Source organism: Lachnellula hyalina, assembly GCF_007821495.1.
Source record: "Lachnellula hyalina strain CBS 185.66 chromosome Unknown contig00158, whole genome shotgun sequence".
NCBI classification, from domain to species: domain Eukaryota; kingdom Fungi; phylum Ascomycota; class Leotiomycetes; order Helotiales; family Lachnaceae; genus Lachnellula; species Lachnellula hyalina.
In genome coordinates this window covers 1-19,558 of record NW_022157272.1, presented here as the reverse complement: position 1 = coordinate 19,558, position 19,558 = coordinate 1, and the positions used below count along the sequence as shown (strand labels likewise).

At 47.9% G+C, this 19,558-nt stretch overlaps 5 protein-coding genes across 5 annotated transcripts; 1 reads left to right on the top strand and 4 right to left on the bottom strand.

The window, feature by feature from the left end:
• Window positions 1-1,381: 1,381 nt before the first annotated feature.
• On the bottom strand, window positions 1,382-7,677 carry sla1_0 (Actin cytoskeleton-regulatory complex protein; the record flags this gene model as incomplete). Its single annotated transcript, XM_031151090.1, has 11 exons — window positions 1,382-1,407; window positions 1,459-3,288; window positions 3,334-4,672; window positions 4,809-4,993; window positions 5,107-5,168; window positions 5,745-6,233; window positions 6,352-6,583; window positions 6,634-6,797; window positions 6,872-6,981; window positions 7,031-7,159; window positions 7,363-7,677. 11 exons carry the CDS (start codon window positions 7,675-7,677, stop codon window positions 1,382-1,384), a joined length of 4,881 nt encoding a protein of 1,626 aa, XP_031002648.1.
• Window positions 7,678-8,483: 806 nt separating this feature from the next.
• ada1 (AMP deaminase) lies at window positions 8,484-11,768 on the bottom strand (the record flags this gene model as incomplete). Its single annotated transcript, XM_031151089.1, has 4 exons — window positions 8,484-9,003; window positions 9,052-10,178; window positions 10,224-11,373; window positions 11,422-11,768. The coding sequence occupies 4 exons, from the start codon at window positions 11,766-11,768 to the stop codon at window positions 8,484-8,486; spliced, it is 3,144 nt and encodes a 1,047-aa protein (XP_031002664.1).
• A 216-nt stretch (window positions 11,769-11,984) lies between these two features.
• yea4 (UDP-N-acetylglucosamine transporter) lies at window positions 11,985-13,524 on the bottom strand (the record flags this gene model as incomplete). Its single annotated transcript, XM_031151088.1, has 3 exons — window positions 11,985-12,590; window positions 12,640-13,017; window positions 13,210-13,524. 3 exons carry the CDS (start codon window positions 13,522-13,524, stop codon window positions 11,985-11,987), a joined length of 1,299 nt encoding a protein of 432 aa, XP_031002665.1.
• A 1,004-nt stretch (window positions 13,525-14,528) lies between these two features.
• On the bottom strand, window positions 14,529-16,666 carry pab1 (Protein phosphatase PP2A regulatory subunit B; the record flags this gene model as incomplete). Its single annotated transcript, XM_031151087.1, has 6 exons — window positions 14,529-14,735; window positions 14,877-15,472; window positions 15,521-16,151; window positions 16,237-16,379; window positions 16,450-16,490; window positions 16,623-16,666. The coding sequence occupies 6 exons, from the start codon at window positions 16,664-16,666 to the stop codon at window positions 14,529-14,531; spliced, it is 1,662 nt and encodes a 553-aa protein (XP_031002666.1).
• Window positions 16,667-18,323: 1,657 nt separating this feature from the next.
• On the top strand, window positions 18,324-19,331 carry LHYA1_G006146 (uncharacterized protein; the record flags this gene model as incomplete). Its single annotated transcript, XM_031151086.1, has 1 exon — window positions 18,324-19,331. One exon carries the CDS (start codon window positions 18,324-18,326, stop codon window positions 19,329-19,331), a length of 1,008 nt encoding a protein of 335 aa, XP_031002667.1.
• Between the last annotated feature and the right edge of the window lie 227 nt (window positions 19,332-19,558).

Below are 19,558 nucleotides of genomic sequence, written 5' to 3'. Positions count from 1 at the left end.
CGCTGCGCCCCCTTTAACTGCTGGGCTTTGTCCTTGTTAGCATACAGTCTCGTATCTTAATGGAATACCTACCATCCCGGAAGGTCCGCAGGAGTAGTAGCCTTTGCTGCACCTGCCGCCGACTTTGTTGCCGAAGCCTGACGGCGTCCGAATTCCTTGCCAACCACTACCACGGCAGCCTTTCCGGTATTAAAACCCCTCGCGGGAAGTATATCGCCGTTTCTGGCTACGAGTGGAGCTGCGTGGGCCGTGAGGACGAATGCGGCCAGCGCGTAAGAAGAGAAGGTCTGTCCACGCATGATAGTTATGAATGAGGGCCGATAAATAACAAGGATATGAGAACGAGTTGTTTAGAGATGAATGGACGTCGAGTCTTATGGTGAAGCGAAGAGATGTGGGAAGAGAATGTGTTGTCCAGCGGAGAACGTTGAGGATGGAGCCTTATATCCAGCTCGATACTAAGATCAGAGATCATCATATCGGGGAGATCCCGAAGGTATCCTTGCGCTGGCCATCCCAAACGTTCAATCGCACTGGGAACGTTTGGGACTCCGATCTGCTGTCCATTTCAACTGACATACCCCTTGCATCCGCAGAACTGAGACTTCAGTGGAGTTCTCTCTTAGTACTGTACAGAAAGCATTGCGCTTTATGGGATGCCGGCAATCATATTCGGACGAAGGAAATACAAGAGAGAGTGTTTCGTACAAAGCCAGCATACTAAGGGATCAGATGCAATTGGGTGGTAGGAGGTGGATGCAGCTAGCTAAATGTCACTTTACAACATGTCGTGCTTGAGGCCGTGAAGCCACAGCACGTTGCGAAACTTCCGAGCGCAGACAAGCCATTGGACTTCGAATTACTAGTCAAACGAAGAAGCAGCTCAGCCTCACTCGCACGGTTTAACAGCACATCAATATAAACTTCGAATTACAAGGTGGTTCCTGGTAAAGTCTGTGCAGAGAAGGCTCTGTGACGGGACATTGTTTGGAGATCAACGGAAGTGACGATCCGACCGGGAGATCACCACCTCGCAACATGAAACAAAGAAAACTGGAGTATAAGATGGTTTGTCTTTTCTTTTAGTTTTCTTCGAATCATCTCAAGCAAGCGAAAAAGGAAGTGCCGATTGATATCAAACATTGGAATAGTCGAAGATCAATGACAGGCAGGAACCAGGTAGGGTCTTTCCACTAGGAAGTAGTTGTATGCAGGAAGTCCAGGAACAGAAATAATAATACACCAAGCCTACCAAATTTGAAGTCATGAGCAAGCAAAAGTACCAGCAACTCAACATGTGGATTATTAACATCTTTATGTTCAACTATGCCTATTCTACAAAACCAACGCTAGCCTACGACGAATGTACAGACCCCACGGTCTAGAATCCAAAAGGGTTTTGCGGAGCTAAATTCCATTATTAGAGGATTTCATACATCAAAATGTTGGGTTACTTACTGGCTTGCGAGAGGTTTGCTCTGCGCCCCGTCGCTTGGGGCATTAGCTTCTTTGTATCCCCCGTGACACCGAATCTTACTGGCGGAGGTGGGCCAGTCTTCTGGGGAATCAGAGGCGCAATGGTCTGTTGCTGAGGAATAGGAGGAACCGGGGGTGGGATGAAAGAATTGAAGCCGTTTTGCGGTTGTTGCACACCTGTAGGCGTGGGCTGCAAAGCGGGAGGCAGGAAAGAATTAACTCCAGTGGCTTGGGGGTATTGTTGCTGTGGTTGGAAAGGGCCTGGCATTCCCGTAGGCTGGTTTTGAATGGGTGAAAATTGCTGAGATCGCGGGTCGGCAAATGGGCTCGTTCCATTATTCATGAAGTTCTGCTGGGGCGCTCCTGTCGGCATGGGGTATTGGTATCCAATCGGAGCTCCGCCATTGCTGAACTGATTGAAGTTCTGAGGTTGGTTCATCATGCCCATGTTATTCTGCGCGGTGTATTGTTGGCGCATTTGGATCTCGTTGAGGCTTTGACCGGGAGGAGCAATGTTAGGTTGCTGAAAGCCTGCCGATGTCTGCATTCCAGTGGTTTGTGCTTGTAGCGGAGGTAACGAGAACCCACTCTGTTGATTTGCCTGAGGTGCAGAGAGAGGACGAGTAGGTGGAGCGGGAATCATCAGCCCGCTTTGACTCTGGGGTTGAAATTGACCGGGCGAAGGCCTTTGACGAGCTATGCCCATCTGCGAACCCTGCGGGTTGAATAAATTGTTAGGTGCACCAGTCTGCTGTGGTGGGAGACCGGTTTGTTGATTTCCAATGCCAGTAAACATCGAGGGCACTACAGGTGGCGGCCCTTGAGCCTGAGGTTGGGGTTGTGGCTGTGGTGGCTGTTGTATGATTTGGGGAGCCGCAGGCGTGGGCTGTGCTCTCGCAGGTTCCAGAGGCTTATCAAGGAGTGACAATTCTTGCATGGTACCAGTCATCGCTGGTACTTGAGCAGGGGCCGTAGGCCGAACCGGTTGGGCAGGTTGACTGGCGGTAGTTTGGGATTGTTGTTTTGAGGGCTTGACGTCCCAGGCATCATCGTCAAATCCATTTCTCACCACATCCTTCTGGGTGGGCGTAGGCACAGATGCAAGTGGTGTTGCCACTCCTTCATGAGCCCTCTCCTTCGGTTCCTGAGAGAATGCTTTGGGGTCCACAACATCGCTAGTTTGGACTGTAGGTGCTGGGCGACCTTTCCGAGTATTGTTCCTAAGAGCACCTCCTGGACCAGCAAAAATACCGCCTGACTCGCCATCCATGACTTCTTCACCTCCAAAACTAACGCTGCGTTTACCTCCTGTACGTGCGTATTTTTTGTCGAGAAACCTCATAACCTTGATGATATCACCCTCGCGTAATCCAAGGGTTCGGAGCACTGCGGCATCAATATCGGGCAGAACACTCTCATCCATTGAATCCTTGGCGAAAGCTTGGGCATATCGTTCGCAAAGTCCAACTTGTACGTCGCAGGAAAGGAAGAACTGGAACCAGTCGTACTCTGGCTGCTTTGGACGTTCAATCGAAGCACCCACAGGAGAGGCACTATCCCGAGACCTGTCTGCTCGTGCCCGTTGGTTCTTCTTAATATTCGATAACGGTTTATCCTCATCGAGAGATATTCCTGTCATTCGTTCGACATATTCCAGATCCTCAACCGACATTTTAACGACAGGAACGGCGATCTTAACGCCGTTCATTTTATGAAGATTAATTTTACCATCCTTTAATGCCAAAAATTGCGCTTCAACGCTAAAGGATTTCGATCTATCAGTCCACGTTCGGACTTTCGAAGGATCGGGTTCTATGGGATTAGTATATCAATAGACAGCCGAGGGTTTATGCTTACTAGATTTAGAAGCTCGAGAGTTTTGATCGGGTCGACTACTTTCACGTCTGCCTCTGTGTTGCCCATGATTATTACTACTATCTCCAGCAGATAAACTGGAGCCCCTTTCGGGTATATCCTCCTCTCTCCGTGCTGCTTTCAAAGATTCTTTCGCTAGTCGTTCCTCCTCGAGTCGGTTTTGGTCCTTGAAAGATCGGCCCGCGTTTATACCACTTGTACTTGGCGAAGATATCGTTCCCGTAATCTCGATATAACTGCTCGGAACAACACCTTCAGTTCCATTCCTAAGACGTCGTACTTGCCACCATTCCTCGCTCTTCGTATCGTCAATCACAATAACCTCATCCCCAACAGCGACCGTAACCTCGTCTTCGCCCTGTGCCATAAAGTCATAAAGAACTTGCCCTTTCTTCTGTGTTTGACCTGAGCCTGCCATTATTATATCTTTTAACCCTTCCGCCCTAACGGCACCAGCGATATCACCTAGAGCACTGACAATCTCTTGGGCAGTATCTTTTGCTCCGGCATGAAAGTCCACGCTTTTGCTCGGCCGTACCAACTCAAGAAAGACGTGCTTTCCCTCAATCGAGTAGTGTGTCATTTTCTCAGCGGTCCACTTCTGCTCTGGGCCATCTCGAGCCTTCTCGGGGGCGATCATAATTATACCAGTAGCAGAGTTGATTCCCAATGTTGTCGGCATCTTCTTTCGCTTACCCATCACGGATACCATCTCATTGATATTGTACATGTGGAACCCGCCAGGAGATGAATACGCCATTTCATCGTCAATGCCCCTATGAGAAGCTCGGTTGTATGGCGGAGACGCTGTAACTCCTATTGGGGATACTGAGCCCCTTGAAGCATGTACATCTATAGGTTCCGGGGCTCTAGCTTGAATCTGAGAGCCAGGTCGAGCCGGTAACGTTGGCGTGGGAGGCTCATCTTCGTCTGAATCCTCAGGGGTGAACTGCTGTCGAGGAGGAGCAGGTGTCGGCCTCGCTGCAGGCGCAGATACCTTTCGCTGGTTCATTATATTTGCCAAATTTGCTGCCGGACTGTGGATTGGACTGCTAGGGGGTTCCGGTTCCTCTGCTACCCGAGACTGTGGAGGCCGCCTTGGAAGACTTGGTGCCGCGGGTTCAGCGGCGGATGTCTCTTCGTCGTTCACTTCGATGTAGTTCGCTGGCGCAAATCCATATTCCCCATCCAGCCCGACCAATATCCAATCCGGGTCGGAGGAATCGAAGACTTCGAGTCGTGCATCTTCAGTAAACGAGAGCTCCTCGTCAGTCTGCCTGGTATAATCGTACAGCGCGCGGGCGTGTGTTTGAGGGGGGGCCTTAGATATAATCAGTCAGTTTGAGCTTTACAAGATCAAGCTTCTTTGTAGTGGCGCATCGGAGTACACGCTTATGAAATCATAAGATCCAGGGCAGCCGTAAATTTGTAGCCATGCACCGCCATCTGTCACTGACCTCTTCAATGTAATTGTTGGGGATTAAGCCAACAGGTTCATCATCATCATCTCCAGATGCCTTCTTCTTTGCTCTCCACCAGTCATCCTCTCCACTCTTCTCCAGCACGTAGAGTATATCTCCTTCGGTGATCGCAAGCTCGGACTCCCCTTGTGGTTCGTAGTCGTAGACAGCCTTATAGACACCTAGGAAACCCATCTTCAGATATTCTTCTGGCACACCCAGGGCCTCTCACGGTGGTTGATTCGAGGTGTTTACTGTCCTGCGAATCGGTCGTGGAATAGCCCCATGCAATTACGGGCGGTCCGTCCCAGCTTCAAGGCCGCGTTGACGATAGAGAAACCGGAGCTTCCAGGGTTGCTATGGAGAACCGAGGAGGTGAGAAGTAGTGTGAGAAGCTGAGTTTCAGGGATGGATATTCTGGCACGGCTCAAAGAATACTCGGCAAGATTTGGTGCTGGAGCTGTGGAAGCAGTTGTGGAAGGTCGGTTTGCACAATCGGATTACAGTACAGCAGCTGGAGATGGGAAGTGCACGAATGGTTATAATCCCACGCCGTATAATTCCAGGATCGGCCCGTAAGGTGGACTCACTCGATTCCATCAACCACAACGTCACTGAGCAATAGAGACTATATGGACAGACTTTATTTTGCACGGTTACGGATTTGAGAATGTGCCACAGAGGCAGAGTCATAATAAATTCATACGGCATCTAATAATCGGCCTTTGGCAATGATATCAGGTTGAATTAGGAAAGTCACATCGCATAATGGATTACGGAGTATGATCATGAGGTTGCGGATCTGGTACAACGCGTTTCAGATGCTTAAAACATTCCATTATTGCCTCCCACATGGATGCTCAATAAATATATCTAAAGTCCATTGTTCTTTCGAGCAACTGTTTCCCCTTTCTTTGCCGGCCATTCGCGTACCAAAAGTACAGCGAGAAGGCTACAACAATACAGATGATGAGGATATGAGATCCAATGCTGACCCATATTGCAGTGATGTATCTTGGGGCTTCATCTTGTCTTACAATGAAGCTTCCAGCGATACCGCCGAGCCCATTACACGCTGTGATTGCAGCCGCGAAGGTTGCGCGTTTCCATTGTCCTACAATGTTTGATGCCTGGTATGCGTTCATTGCTGCCCAGTTGCTCACATAGGCTCCAGTTGCAAGATACGTTCCTACATATCGAACTGTGACTTGAGAGGCAAATCCGAGCATACTGAACCCGGCCACGGTGCAGATGCAGTTGAAAGTAATGACCAGACCACGAAGTTGGTATCTATCACCCACGATAGAAGATATTATCACAGGTATAACGGCGTAGAAATAAGGCGGCGCCGCGAGAAGGATTGCCTGATCAGACGAGAATCCCATCCCTGACTGGAGGATGATGGGCAGGAAATATGAGAGACTATTCGATATCAAGTCAGCATTTATCTATTCAAAGTATCTCTGAATTTGTGAAAAGGTATTCTGGGAAAGCCCAGAGGAGCATTGCATCACCTGGCTTATGATGAGACTGGACTCACCTGGTGGAAACGAGATTCAAAAGGAAGAACAAACAGCAAAAGCCATATATCTTTAGATCCAAGAAGTGAACAAGACAACTTCTCAAAGCAAAAGGTTCAGCCTTCACATCACCTCGATCATCCGTGATACGAGTCTCAGCAAGAGCCTGCTCTTCCGATGTGAGGAAACAGAAGCTCTTGTGTGAGTTCTCTGGGAAGTCCACAATCCAGAAGTAAGTTGCAAAGCCAATGACTACGAGTAGAACGTCAGCAATAAAGCTATAGCACATTCGGGGCACTTACCGATGGCAATGAGTCCTTGGACCAGAAACATCCACCTCCACCCGGCGAGTCCTCCCTTGCCATTAAGGTGATTCAAGCCAAAGTTCAAGAACCCTCCCAAGCCCACAACAGTCACTTCTCCAGACTGCAGAAACGCATATCGAAGCTGTTGTTCTTTGCGGGTGCTGAGGAAAAGGAGTTAGCTTTACTTCTTTTAAAGTGTTTTAGAGTGGCAAGTAGATGAATCCTGGTGACATACTACCATGTACTTATAAGATAGCTAAGTCCAGGGAATATGGCGCTTTGCATAATACCAAGGAGGATTCTGAGTCCGATCATTTGCTTCCATGTTGTTACGAAAGCGGTACACTGCTCAGATCAGCAGGGCTCGGACTTTATACTTGCACTTATGACTTACCATAGTAATAAGTCCAAAAGACACAGTGATGAACGAGAACATTACTCGTGGCCCCAAAATCCTCACTGCAATCGTAGCCGGTAACTGGAAGGTCACGCTCGCAACTGTGTATACCAATATCGCAACAGACTATCTTCATCGTCAGCGAGTAGAAAAATAAGATATCCAAGCTTTGCTTCCTTTCCACCTACTCAAACCCCTCATAGATGGGTCAAGAGCGACTCAATTCACCTCTCCCTCCCACCTTGATATACTCACCTTCTCAACCTCCCCCCTTTTCTTGCCATGGAAAAAGAGAAAAGAAAAGAAAAGAAAAGAAAAGCAAAACTCACATATCGATTCCCAATCCCCAACCCCAAATCCGCAAAGATACTCGTAACAGACGCACTGCTAATAATCCCCGAATCCAGCAAATTCAAACTACACAATATCCCCGCAATAGTACACAACCGCAAGTCAATTTTCCTCACCAACTTCCCCTCCAGCCCATCCCTCAAAACACTCTCGGAATCCTCATTCCCATCCCTATCCCCATTCAAAACCTCCCGAGCACCACCACCACCATCGCCTTCAAGGACCGTAGAAGTGGAAGCAGGTGCTTTCTTACTACCACTGTCGTCATCTTCAACCGGTTGCGGGGTAGACATTTTGTAGATAGAGTATATATGTAATGTACTGTTGTACTGTATGTCGATTGTCCTTTGAATGAGAGAAAGATTAGTGGATCACTCTTTCCCAATCTCAATCCCTCAATCAACCATGTACTGTACTTACACTACTAATCCATACACCATCAATTACTAAGCACTTTTCTCACCTTCCTTATTCACCCATCCCATTCATTAATCATCACCACAAGATACGTACTACAGTACTCCGCACAGAGTATACATGCGGTAGTGCAAGTCCTAGCCTACACTTGAAAAGGAGGGACAGTACAGTACCACCTCGGCGCAAAACACTCGGGAATACTGTAGCAGTCCAGCCACCGTATTTTCGATTCGGAGATTGAAAAAGAAAAAGGAAATTAATGGAAGACCATCTGCAGTCGATGCGATATCGGAGGGAAAATGATACTATACTGTACAATATGCATGTCGGGAAGGAGGGGGTTGCTGCATGGGTCGCAGATCACTACCGGAAAGAGTTGAGGGGGGGGGAGAGAGTGTGACTTTTCATGAATCTTTATTCACCACTGCACCTTGAGTTTGGATGTATGATTGAGTTGATACTGAGGAAACAGTCACTCAGGAAATACTTGAAAGATCATAATATTAGGGCTCATAGCTTATGGCTCATGAGTATTGCTACAGACTTCTAATCAACAATTTCCCTAGTCGAGCGCCTGTCTCTATCTTATTGATGCCATTTCCCTGTATAGTCTTTTGCCCCCTGGTGGTATCAAAATCTACTCTTTTCTCGATCTTTTTCCGCAAAACCAATTCGTTCCAATTCATCCATCTGACGCCCCATATCCCATCTCCGACCCACCAGCCTCCTCTATCTCTCTATCACTCCCCTCTTCGACCACCACGCCATCCGTCCCCTTTGTCTCCTTGCGCCTCCTGCCCCTGCCATCCTCCGCCTCACTCCAACTGCTCTTCCTCGCATGGCTATTTTTTCTCTGCGTTCTACTGACGATGCCCGGGAAGATCCTCGGCTCGCCTCCACTCAAATGCAAGTCCGAGAAGGCTTCGACGGACCTAGATTTGCTGAACGTGGTGGCGTGTTGATTGGGACTATTTGTCGCGATAGAATTGGCGCTTTCAGGCTGGTGTGAGGTGGGGATACGTGCGGCTTGGGAGGGGAATTGTTGGTATTGCTGTGTTTCGACTGCTACGGTGCTGGACGAGGCGTTTGACTTTACAGATAAGGTAGGCGAAACTGGAACTTTCTCTGGGATCTGAGGGATTTGTTCGGTTTTGCTGGGTTTAGGTGCGACTGGGGTGGCCATTGCTGTGTATCGTTCAATCCTGCTTGTGTTAACTAGTTAATCTACGAAAATGGGAAGTGTTGCTTACATTGAAAGCTCTTGGAGCAATGTCTCGTGCCTGAAACCTTCACGAATATTGGGCACGTTGCTCTTGGCCATCTCGTTACCCTTCACACCTGGTAGATAGAAATCAGAACCCAGCCATCTCTGCTTTGCAGCAAACTCATAGCCACTTTGCGTGACAGAGTTCTTTGCCAGCTCACACATGTCTACAGCGCTAAGCTTGTAGATTTGAGCGGCGACAGAATATTCTTCAATCAATGGCTCTTTTGTAAACGCAAATTGAAGAGGATCGTCCGTGGAAAGCGAGACATTCAATCCTCTCTTGAAGTATTGTAAGAATGGATTTCTCTCATATGCCAAAAACAGTGCATTATTGCTCAAAGGAGACATTGCCACTCCAATTTGCTCGAGATAGAATATGTATTGTAGGAGCGGCACCTTGCGTAGCAAAAGACCATGGCTGATACTGTGACAACAAAGAACAGCAGCAGCCAGATGATCCGTATCACCAGCTTCACCACAATGGGGTCTCAGGTGGAATGTATTGAAACCACGCTGCTTCCGCCAAACGTTCAGGGAAGCCATATTCGAGAATAGGTAGTAGATCCAGTAGCTGTAAGGAGGATTCTGCTTTGTTTCCCATTCCTTCGGCACAGGGAATTTCCTGAACAGTCTGCGCTCCGGCTTACTCTCATCATCGACACTATCGAAACCGATTACTCTTTGAAGGAATATGTGAAGTTTTGGGTGAGTAGTCGGATCCTTGGTCACCTCGAATAGAGGCTGGAAGAGATTTACAATTACTTGCTCGAAATTCTCCATCAGACCAGTGGACTTGTAGACGTCGAATAATCGAGGAACTTGGATTAACCATCGGACATTGTGTGAGAAGAGCTTGTTGTCGACGACCCAGGCTGCAAGCTTGTCCCATTCATCAAGACTTCGGCCGTATATTGAGATACGCCACTCCACCATTTGGTATTTGCTTGATTCCAGGTCAGATATCACCTCTTTCGTGATCTCTGCTAGGTATCTACCGTTGATAAAATTATCTGTCTTGAGGAAAATCGTCCTCAACCGGGATTCTCCAATGGGATTGTATTTAAGGTTGAATTTGTCGAACCGATGGAACGAGTCAGTATGAGCCTGATACTGTTAGTCAATGCAAAAAAAACCATACTTGCCTCTGATACTTACGTGCATATCGAGCGTATCAATACTGAGATCATACGCCGTCAAATTGATACTCTGAAAGACCTCTTCCAAAGTAAGATGCTTCCCATCTCTGAACATCACAACCTCATCCGGACACTTCTTCATCTTGCTCTTAATAAAGCGCAACAGATGCTTTTGATTCATGCATGCCGAGTGATGAACGTGAGTATCGACCTTTCTCACATTATAGAAGTCCCTATGCGGAACCCTTTTGCTGTCTGCCATCTCTTGGTACTCGTTGAGCAGCACGTACAGATTGAACTTGCCTTCCAGGTACTGCAGTCGGCGGAATGCAAAACTTTTACTCGGTCCATCCGAGGAGACGTTGAGAATCTCTTCTAAATCCATGTAAAACTCCCGGATAGTAGGGATATTGATAACGGGTGTGTCAACCTCTAGTGCTTTGGCATTCTCATACACCTGATACACACTATTTTCATCCATACGGAACGTCATCTCGCTGCTACCAGGCAAAGGTAGAAGATCATCCATGTCAAAGTCCGCACCAATATCTTGACCCGGCTTCCGCTTCTTCTTAGGAGCCTTCGGGGTCTGTGGACTTTGTGGAGGTTGCGACATATTCGAAGAGCTGCCTCTAGTACGAGGTCTGTCGAGAACCATACTATTCGACATACTGGCACTCTTGCTTGGCTTTCCAGCTGCAACACTAGAGTTATCCTGCTCTTCATACCAAGCAGGTTCCGGTGGCGAGGGGTAAATCTTCCAATTTGGGTCATCCTTGGGATTGTCGCCTTCCTCCTGCAAAGACAACCTCATGTATTTGTGCCGCGTATCCAATATCTTCTGGATCTTGGAGTAGATGGTACTCAGCTCCGATGTAATGTGCGCATCGTTGTCCGCGAATCCGCCTACACCATTTCCTACGCCAACTCCAGCGCCAGCTCCATGTAGTCCTTCTGTTTCTAGCAATGGCTTTGGCTCGTGGGGTATATCTGGATGTGTAGAATGGTCTCTAGCGCCCCGGTCTGCTCGTAGGAGGGATTCCGTCCGATGTATGCCCGTTGGGCTTTGTGTGTACACGCCATAAGCTGGTTCTTGAATAGTATTGCTTTCGGGGTGTTTTGCAGGATCTGCTAGACCAATGGGGACAGCGGGCCGGTACTTCGAAGAGCTTTTAGAGAATTAGAAATGACAGAGCTTCTACGAGAAGATTACTCACCTCGTTGAAAAGTTCTGCTTGCTCTTCAGAGAAGTCATACTGCCTGACCTTGGTATCAACGTTGGGCTAGCTTGCGGGGAGCTCTGCGAATTCCCCCAATTGCTTCCCCCAGTCTTCTGGGCCTCGAGTTGACTCCTCTGATAGAACAACTTCGCATCTGCCTGGCTCAGCTGCTTTTCCGTAGCGTAATCATAGTAGGCAGTTTTCTGTTGAACGTCCCGAGCGAGCATGCCCTCCTCTTCCTCTGATGGGGTTTTTACTTCTGGGGTCCCTTCTTCTGTTATCGCGGCATCTGGGAGCATGGAAGGCTCCATGTCCGAGTCCGAATTGCTCACATCAGGGCGCATTATGACGAGCAAATGGTGTTGATTTTTTTTGGAGGGACGTGGAGTCCCAAATAAAATACTGATAAGGTCGGGAAATTTACGAAGTGGAGGTGACCCGCCAAGATTCCTTTTTTAAACGTCATGCAGGTCCCGATTTTAACAAAGACTAAATAGGATTAAATTCACTTCTTTGAGCATGGGCATCATCTCATGATCATCTCCTTAAATTTTTCATTTCTAGCCTACTTTGCCATTCGCACTAACACTACCTCTATGCCTGGCACGAGTAGAACCTTTAGAGCCTTCCAAACCATACATTCCTCCTGCGAAAAATACAATGGAGGCCCCAATCAATGTCCCAGGTGATAGCCTATTGCCAAATAACCATATACTCAGCAACAAACTAACTAGCTTCCGTACGTTGAGCACAATCGTGACTGTAAGTGCGGATGCTGCCGAAGCGAGCAAGTTGACCCCTCGGATACAGGCATATTGCGTTAACACGTTGGTGACAAGATAGGCAAGCTGGCTCGGGATGTGAATCTTGTCCAGTCCACTTCGCAACTCAACGGGGAGATTGTCTAGAGATTCGTGGGCTGGTAGTCCTAACGGCGCGGATGCAGCTAACTTGAGGAATTGGCGGTGCATATTTGGGAGGAATGGGATGAAAAGGGGCAAAGCTAGCAAATGGGAGTAGAATAGATTTTCCTTCCAGTGGGGCCCGTATTCTTTATAGGTTTCTTCAGTGTACAAGCCCATGATAGCTGAGAGGACTTGAGCCACGAAAAGTATGGCGAGTCCCGTGCTGAAAGGTGGTAGGCTTTGTGAAGTCTCGAGGCCCTTCTATTGAATGTGTTAGCTTAGCCCAAATTAATTTAAGGCGAGAACTTACTTTTGACTGCTGGTCTGACCACGCCGCAACAACAACACCAACAGTCAAGAGCGTGACTGCAAAGACTTGGATACGGGAGAATCGTTTTCCCCATATATAGCCGGCCGCTAGGGTCGTGATGCTTCCTCCAGAACGGAGAATGATATGTATAGGGACAGAGATGTTGTAGCTGAAGGCATGATTGTTCAGTACATTAATCGTGAAGAATAAGAGGATATTAATCATCCAGCGGCGTATAGGTACACGGTTCGGTTTGAGGAAGAGGGGTGCTCGGTTTCGATCGAATTGGGATATGTATCCGGTAACAGCCACGAAGAGGAATTGTACAAAGGTTAGGAGGGTTCCTTTTGTGATATCAGCATATGTATTGACTGGGGTCTTTTAAAGTGGTGCATACCGCTTTCTGGCTCAACTCTGAAGACAAAATGTTAGCATTCGCGCCAGCAGAGTAGATTTGCAGAGCCTCAACTTACTTCACAATAGCTTCCAGCGCAAAGACCTTCAGACAAGTCATTAGCCTCCATTGAGATCTGACATCATGCACCCAGGACAGGAGCATCAATCACTCACATTTGAGCAGCATCCACCAAATATCAAGCCCAGCATAGCTCCCGCCGCCAGCCATTGTGGAATGGTCTCGATGAATATGCGACCAGCCATAGCAAACATCTTCGAGGACGCGGTCCGTGTGTCGTCTATGCCATACATTTCAGCCTTCTCCAAGGACGGCGCAGCATTGATGACCTTTGGAATTATGACATGTCCATCGGTGCCAGAGGCCGATGTAGATTGAAGGTCTCGTAGGGTTGATCTTCGGCGGCTGGTTGTCATAGGGCTAGACTGCGTCGTGCTGCTAGAGTCAGTTTTGCGTTTCTTCGTCCCCATTATTGTCTTGTCTTGTCCAGTCTCGTCCTGTCCTGGCTGATGCTGGGTTGGGAGCCGGAACCGTCGGTTGCGGGTTCTCTGTGTAAGGGAGGAACTTTCGCGATCTGACACGTTGTCACGCAAATACAACACAACGCGGTCCGTTCATGCTGACTGGGTGGTGGGTTGGATTGGATTGGCACAAGGCACTTACTTAAAGAAAAACACAGCGGCAGCTGGCTGTGGGATGAGATGACTGATGACAGACACTACTACTATACCCGTACACTAGGTACCGTACCGTATGCTTAAACGGCTTCCTTAGGGCATGAAATGCCGAAGTTAGGCAGGGCAGAGGCTGTACGTGGTGTGGTGGCGGGCAGCAAAAGCAGAACGAGTGGTAACGCTTGCTTGCTGGCTGTTAAAAAGGAAAAGCATGCGAGATGGTTCAGGCGGGCCTACCCTACTAAGCACTGTAAGGAGAATCCCATCATTGGTAACTGGCCATAAAAGGTGCCTCTAAGCCAGGCTGCTTTGGGCATTGAGGGGATCGGCTTACCCCTGGCAATTTCATGTGTTTTGCCAAGTAGGCCCGGCTGAGTTGCCCAAACTCACGGCTGTGGCTTGAAAACAAATAAGCTTCGAATCCACCACACAGATCTGAATGGAAGAAAAGAAAAATATTCATTATATTATATGCTATCTAGAATTACAGTATACTTAATTGAGGGGGCTGTGCTGTCTAGAGCTGTAGGAAGTAGCCAGGATATGAAAGCCAGGTTGTCACTTGTATTGACGTGCATATCCGCTGAAGTATGCAGGTGAGATAATGGGGAAGAGGGGGCCGTTGCCTTACCTATTCTGTTCTCTCCACCGAGGTAACGTCACTTGATGCAATAATACACGGAAGAATTACTTGCATCTTTCTCTGCATTGTTCGCAACCTGCGAGTTGACTAATCTACTTGGTCTCTGAAATCTCGCCCAAAGTCATGTTAACGTCAACCATGTCATTAATCATTTGGGCTATATCAGCTCGCAGTCTCCCGCAATTGAGAAACTGAGAACCATCGCGCCATAATGACTGCTATTTCCCAGATTTCCATAAACCACGCCCTCGTATTTGTATGGGATCGTTCCTTTGACACCTATGATGCTGGGTTCGTTTCTGATGACTAGCAAAGCCTGATCATGGACGCAGATGAGAACCCAGGGATGAGGGATTGAGGAATGCTGTAGCTAGTCACGAATTGAAACGCCGATAGAATATGACCAAAAGACCTCTTCCTCACAGCACCACTTTCTACAATGCCGAGAATACAAAAAGCTAGGCACAGTTAGTCAAGTCCCTGTACCTAGCCTCAAGAAACTTACATTATTGGTTGCCGCAATAGCAATGCTGTCCTCAAATGGATGCCAGCTCATGTGTAATATCTTCTTGTTGAAGTCAATTTGGTCGGCATCAGTCTCCTTCCGCATTCTACCACCTTGGCCAGTCGCTCCTGCTGCCGGGCTGCCAGCTCTCGAGTTGCCCTTCTTTCCACCATTCGTAGCTGTAGGGCTTGTGGACGAGTTGATCGGGGTCGGCACACCCACCTTCTTTGCCTTGAATGCTGATTTGTCGGCTTGCAGAACCACTTCAACCTCTTTATCCGGATCCGAAGGATAAATCATGAAATTGTTGTTGTAGCTGCCCGTCATAACATTCTTAGCATCTCCAGAGAAAACAACCTCGAACTTGTCGAAGATGCTATCGTTCTCATACGTATCACAAAGACGGGGTCGGAGATGTTCGTGAATAGGGATCGTCTTTACAGGTTGCCTCTCCATGTTGACATCCCAGATCTTGACTGTCAGATAATCACGCGAGAGGATGTAACGTCCGTCATGGGAGAATCGGACGTCGGAGATTGAGGAGATGATTTCGGAGAAGAAAGATCTGGCTGACGGATCTTCCTCTTGCTCAAATTCTGAAAACAATGTTAGTCATTAATGATAGTAGGGTTCGAAGTGCTCACGCTTGGCATGCTGGTCACACAGAGCGCTCTCTCGCATATCTGCAAGCTTAATCGTGCCCTTCGAGCTTGCATACATAAACCAATTGCAGCTCTGTGGATGGAATTCTGCGGCTGTAATAACCTCGGTCAGCTCCTCCATGTTAGCTGGCTTGATATCGACGATGTTAAAGCTCTGATCTTGAATATTCAAGTTCCACAAATTTATACGTAAATCATCACTGCTGATGAAGGTCTCCCCATCGCTGTTCACAGAAATACTATTAATGTGGTATGCGTGAGCATTGGCATAGGTTCGACGAGGTACAGCGGCTACCACAGTATCGTGGTGTGTGAGGCGGGGTAGTTTGAGGTCGTGGGAACTACCGAAATGGACGTTGGAGATCGGACGTACACCACCTCCACCTCCAGCAGAGTTTCCCGGTGTTAGATCGTGTGATAGGTTGTTCTCAGCTACCACCTTCAGCGATTTCTCAAAGACTTTCCATAATTTGATCGTTTTGTCGTTAGTTGAAAGGAGGTAATGCGAAGCATTTTGTCGTTTACACCATTTGATCTTGTTGATTTTTTCTTCTATTTCGAGGGATTTCAGGTAGTCGAATTCGGGCTCGTGAGATTGAAATTCGGTATGGAACTTGTATTCACATGTTTTTTTCTTCGGACACAGTCAGTCTCTGCTCTGGTGTCTTTGATTCAGTGTAACCCAGGGCATCACATACCGTTTCATTCCGCTCAAATAGAACAACCCGCCCTCCCTTATCTCCAGTCGCGAGGTAGTTTCCCGTATGATCGAACTCGACTGTCGATATTATGTCCGCTGTGATCTCACGCGTCAGCTTTGTCCCCCACATGCGTAATAGAACTGCAGATTGCAATGGATGCACTAGCAGCAATATCAATCCGCAAACGTAAAGAAGGGACCATGAACTAACCCTCTGTGATATCCTCTACATCGCCCTTATCACCAAAACATCTGATTGGGAGTTAGCATTGTTACAAGCAGGATAACAAGTTGCCCGCAAGGCGAGAGATTCCTTGGGCGCAGGTGGACTGGAAAGGCACCCCGAGAGACATCATCTATCAGCAGAGGAAGAGGGGCACTGACTGTGTGAACTTCCATGTTGGAGAGTTCGGTTCCCCTTCTACCATCTTTCAGAACCCGTGTGGAGGAGAATGTTCCCCGCCAAAAGGTTGTACGGGAAGGAGCTTGTTGCTTGAAAGAAGAGACTGGGTCTGAGCTCGATCGCGTCGAGGGGTCAGTGCCGGAGGGTTTATAGGTATCTTATGCAGGAAAGGCCGAGAGAAAGTGCAAGGATGTCTTGGGCGCGAATGTTGAGGATCTCGAGAGAGATGACGGTGATGGCGTGGGAACCAAATGCGGGACGTCAAGGCGGTCAACGGGCGACACAACTGCTAGAATAAATTAGGTGAGCTTTAGGTAGTTGGGCGACGACGTGAATTCGAAAGTCAACACGATGGAGTGAATGGGTATTGGTGTAGAATCGAGTGCAAGATGACTTTGAAGATGTCGTGGGCTCTGGCTGGCTGTGGTTTGGCTGATTGGCTTGGCGAGACTTGACGAGCTCCCACTTCCATTTGCGGCTGACAAAGAAGGAGGCGAAACGCAAGCAACATTTTTGAATTTCCAACCCGCCCATTTTTTTATATGTTACCTTTAACAATCCAAAGCCACGAAACTTGCAGCTTCTCTCTAACCAGTCATTCAAATATGACTTGGCTATTTGCTGCAGGAAATCAAAGCTTCATTTTTTTTCAAATCTGTGAGCAAACCTCAATTTAACCAACAGAAGCTCCAAGCTCAGCCAATGTGATAGCAAAGCGAAATCTTTATCTGGATATATGTTTGCCCTCACGCCTTACAACTTCTTTCTTCAATCCTAAGGCCCTTCCCATGAGTACGGGTTCTATCAACCCGAATTCAACTATCTAGTTGAGACTGTACGAACGTGCCCGCATATATATAGGTTGGATGATCTTACCGGTATCCCATTCTGCAAGTTGATATACCAGGTGTATATATGCATAGCACGTTAATTTGTAGCAGCTAAACACCAATCAAAACCTAAGATGGCTCCAAAATTCCAGTTGTAAGCTGTATCAGAGTACATGGTCCTACACATAGATTCCCGTATACTATAATAGACTCACATGAGGCGGGTGCTCTACTCTTTTGAAGGTGATAAGGATGTTCCCATCCCCTCTATTTTCTTTCTCTCCTACTATTGATTGATCATACAACACAATGCCAATGTTCCAAGCCCCACGACCCATTTAAGAATTCTTAATTGACCCTCTTTCCCATACCCAGAATCACTTACTCAATTTGAGAGATCCACGCTCCGGGCCGGTCCGTCTTCAAGAACCCTAGATGACACTTTGCTCAACGTGGAACTCCTTACTTTCTCTTAGTATTGGACTGGTATAGTTGCTAAATACAACTAGTTTTTATTGCAGAAGGCTGTCACGTGTCAGTCCCAATACAACTTCTGTTCGGCGAGATTCGGTTAGGTCTTTCCATGATCATGAAGACCACTCCACTCCACTTCAAAAAGTACATCCGACGCAAGCATCGACTTCTTTCACATTTTCATACTATACGATTCAAAAGTGCTGCAAATGCCCAATAGGGTAAGGCCAGTCCTCAGATCCGAAGCTGTGTTGCATTCCAATCCATGGGTTCTCAACTACCACTCAAATGCTATGAATACCCTCACAGCTAGCCCGTGACGCCCTTCTCTTGTAAACATCAGATGCCCCACCAACATAACGAGAGATCGAGAGCAATATGGATTCCGAAAAAGGCAAAGGCAAAGCTTCCGCCCCCCCTTCAAAAGACCCAGAGAACGCACCATCCAAACCACCAGAAAATCTATCTCTCCTCTCACGAGTAACAGCCTCAGCAAGTGGCCTTACGCGCAGTGCTCTCACAGCACCAAACGCCAGCGAAATCACCGCCGCAGCAGCATTCTCAAGTTCCGCCAAGGGCACATCAAGCCGTGCCGGAACAGGAAGTGGCAGCTCAGGCTCAGCATATGCAGACAGTTCCAAAAGCGCCCAATTGCACCCATCACAATCCGCTGGCCCAGGATCCGGCACAAGCTTCAGGGCCGGGCATAGCGACGAACATGCAGTCCAATCCGAGAAAGAATTCTCCGCGTTCTTGGACGGGATTGATTCTTTCCAACCATCCGAATCACCAGTCACGGGATATGACATTAGTATTGGAAAAGATGAAAATGAAAGTACGAGTAATGCACTAGCTGAAGCATGGACGAAAGCTCAATCCCCTGCTCGTATGAACCCTCCATCCTCACGCCTCTTTCAGCACACCACGGTCATGGAGCAAGAAAGCAGAGATGGGGAAGACGTCCTAGGCCTCCTCTCATCCGCCCCTTCCAACTCGCACGAGCAATTCGAAGCCCCGGAACCAGGGACCGAAGAGCAGGAGTATGACTGGGGGCTTTCTGCCGAGCAAAAAACAGAGTTAAGAGCTATGACGAAAAAATTGGTCGGATTTGCACCTGCAGAACAGCATACCGATATCGTTGATGCAGGGCACTCGTTGAATCTGATACCTCAAACTCAAAGTGTGGATTTGCTGGCATGGAGAGAGCAATGGGAGGGTGTTCTGACGAGGTATACGAATGAGGTTTGGGGTGGACTGTTGCCGCTTGTTAGGGAGGCTAGGAGGGAGGTTGAGGAGATGAGGGACCGGAGTGGGGATGGGGGGACTGAGAAGTCGGTGGCGTTGAGGAGGCTGGGTGCTATATTGGGGCATTTGCAGGGGCGTTGACTGGCTGAAATCGCAGTCCACTGTGCAGGGAGTGGGTTTCATGGCTTACGAGTAGTGACAGTAATTATGAATAAACACTGGAGGAAATCTTAAATTTGTTCAAATTATTGGACTTTTCAATTATTAGATATATACTACCAGTACTGTAATTCAATAGCTCAAGCCTACTACCACGGCACATATATATAACTCCCCGCCCCCCACCATCTCCCTACAAAAATCCCAGT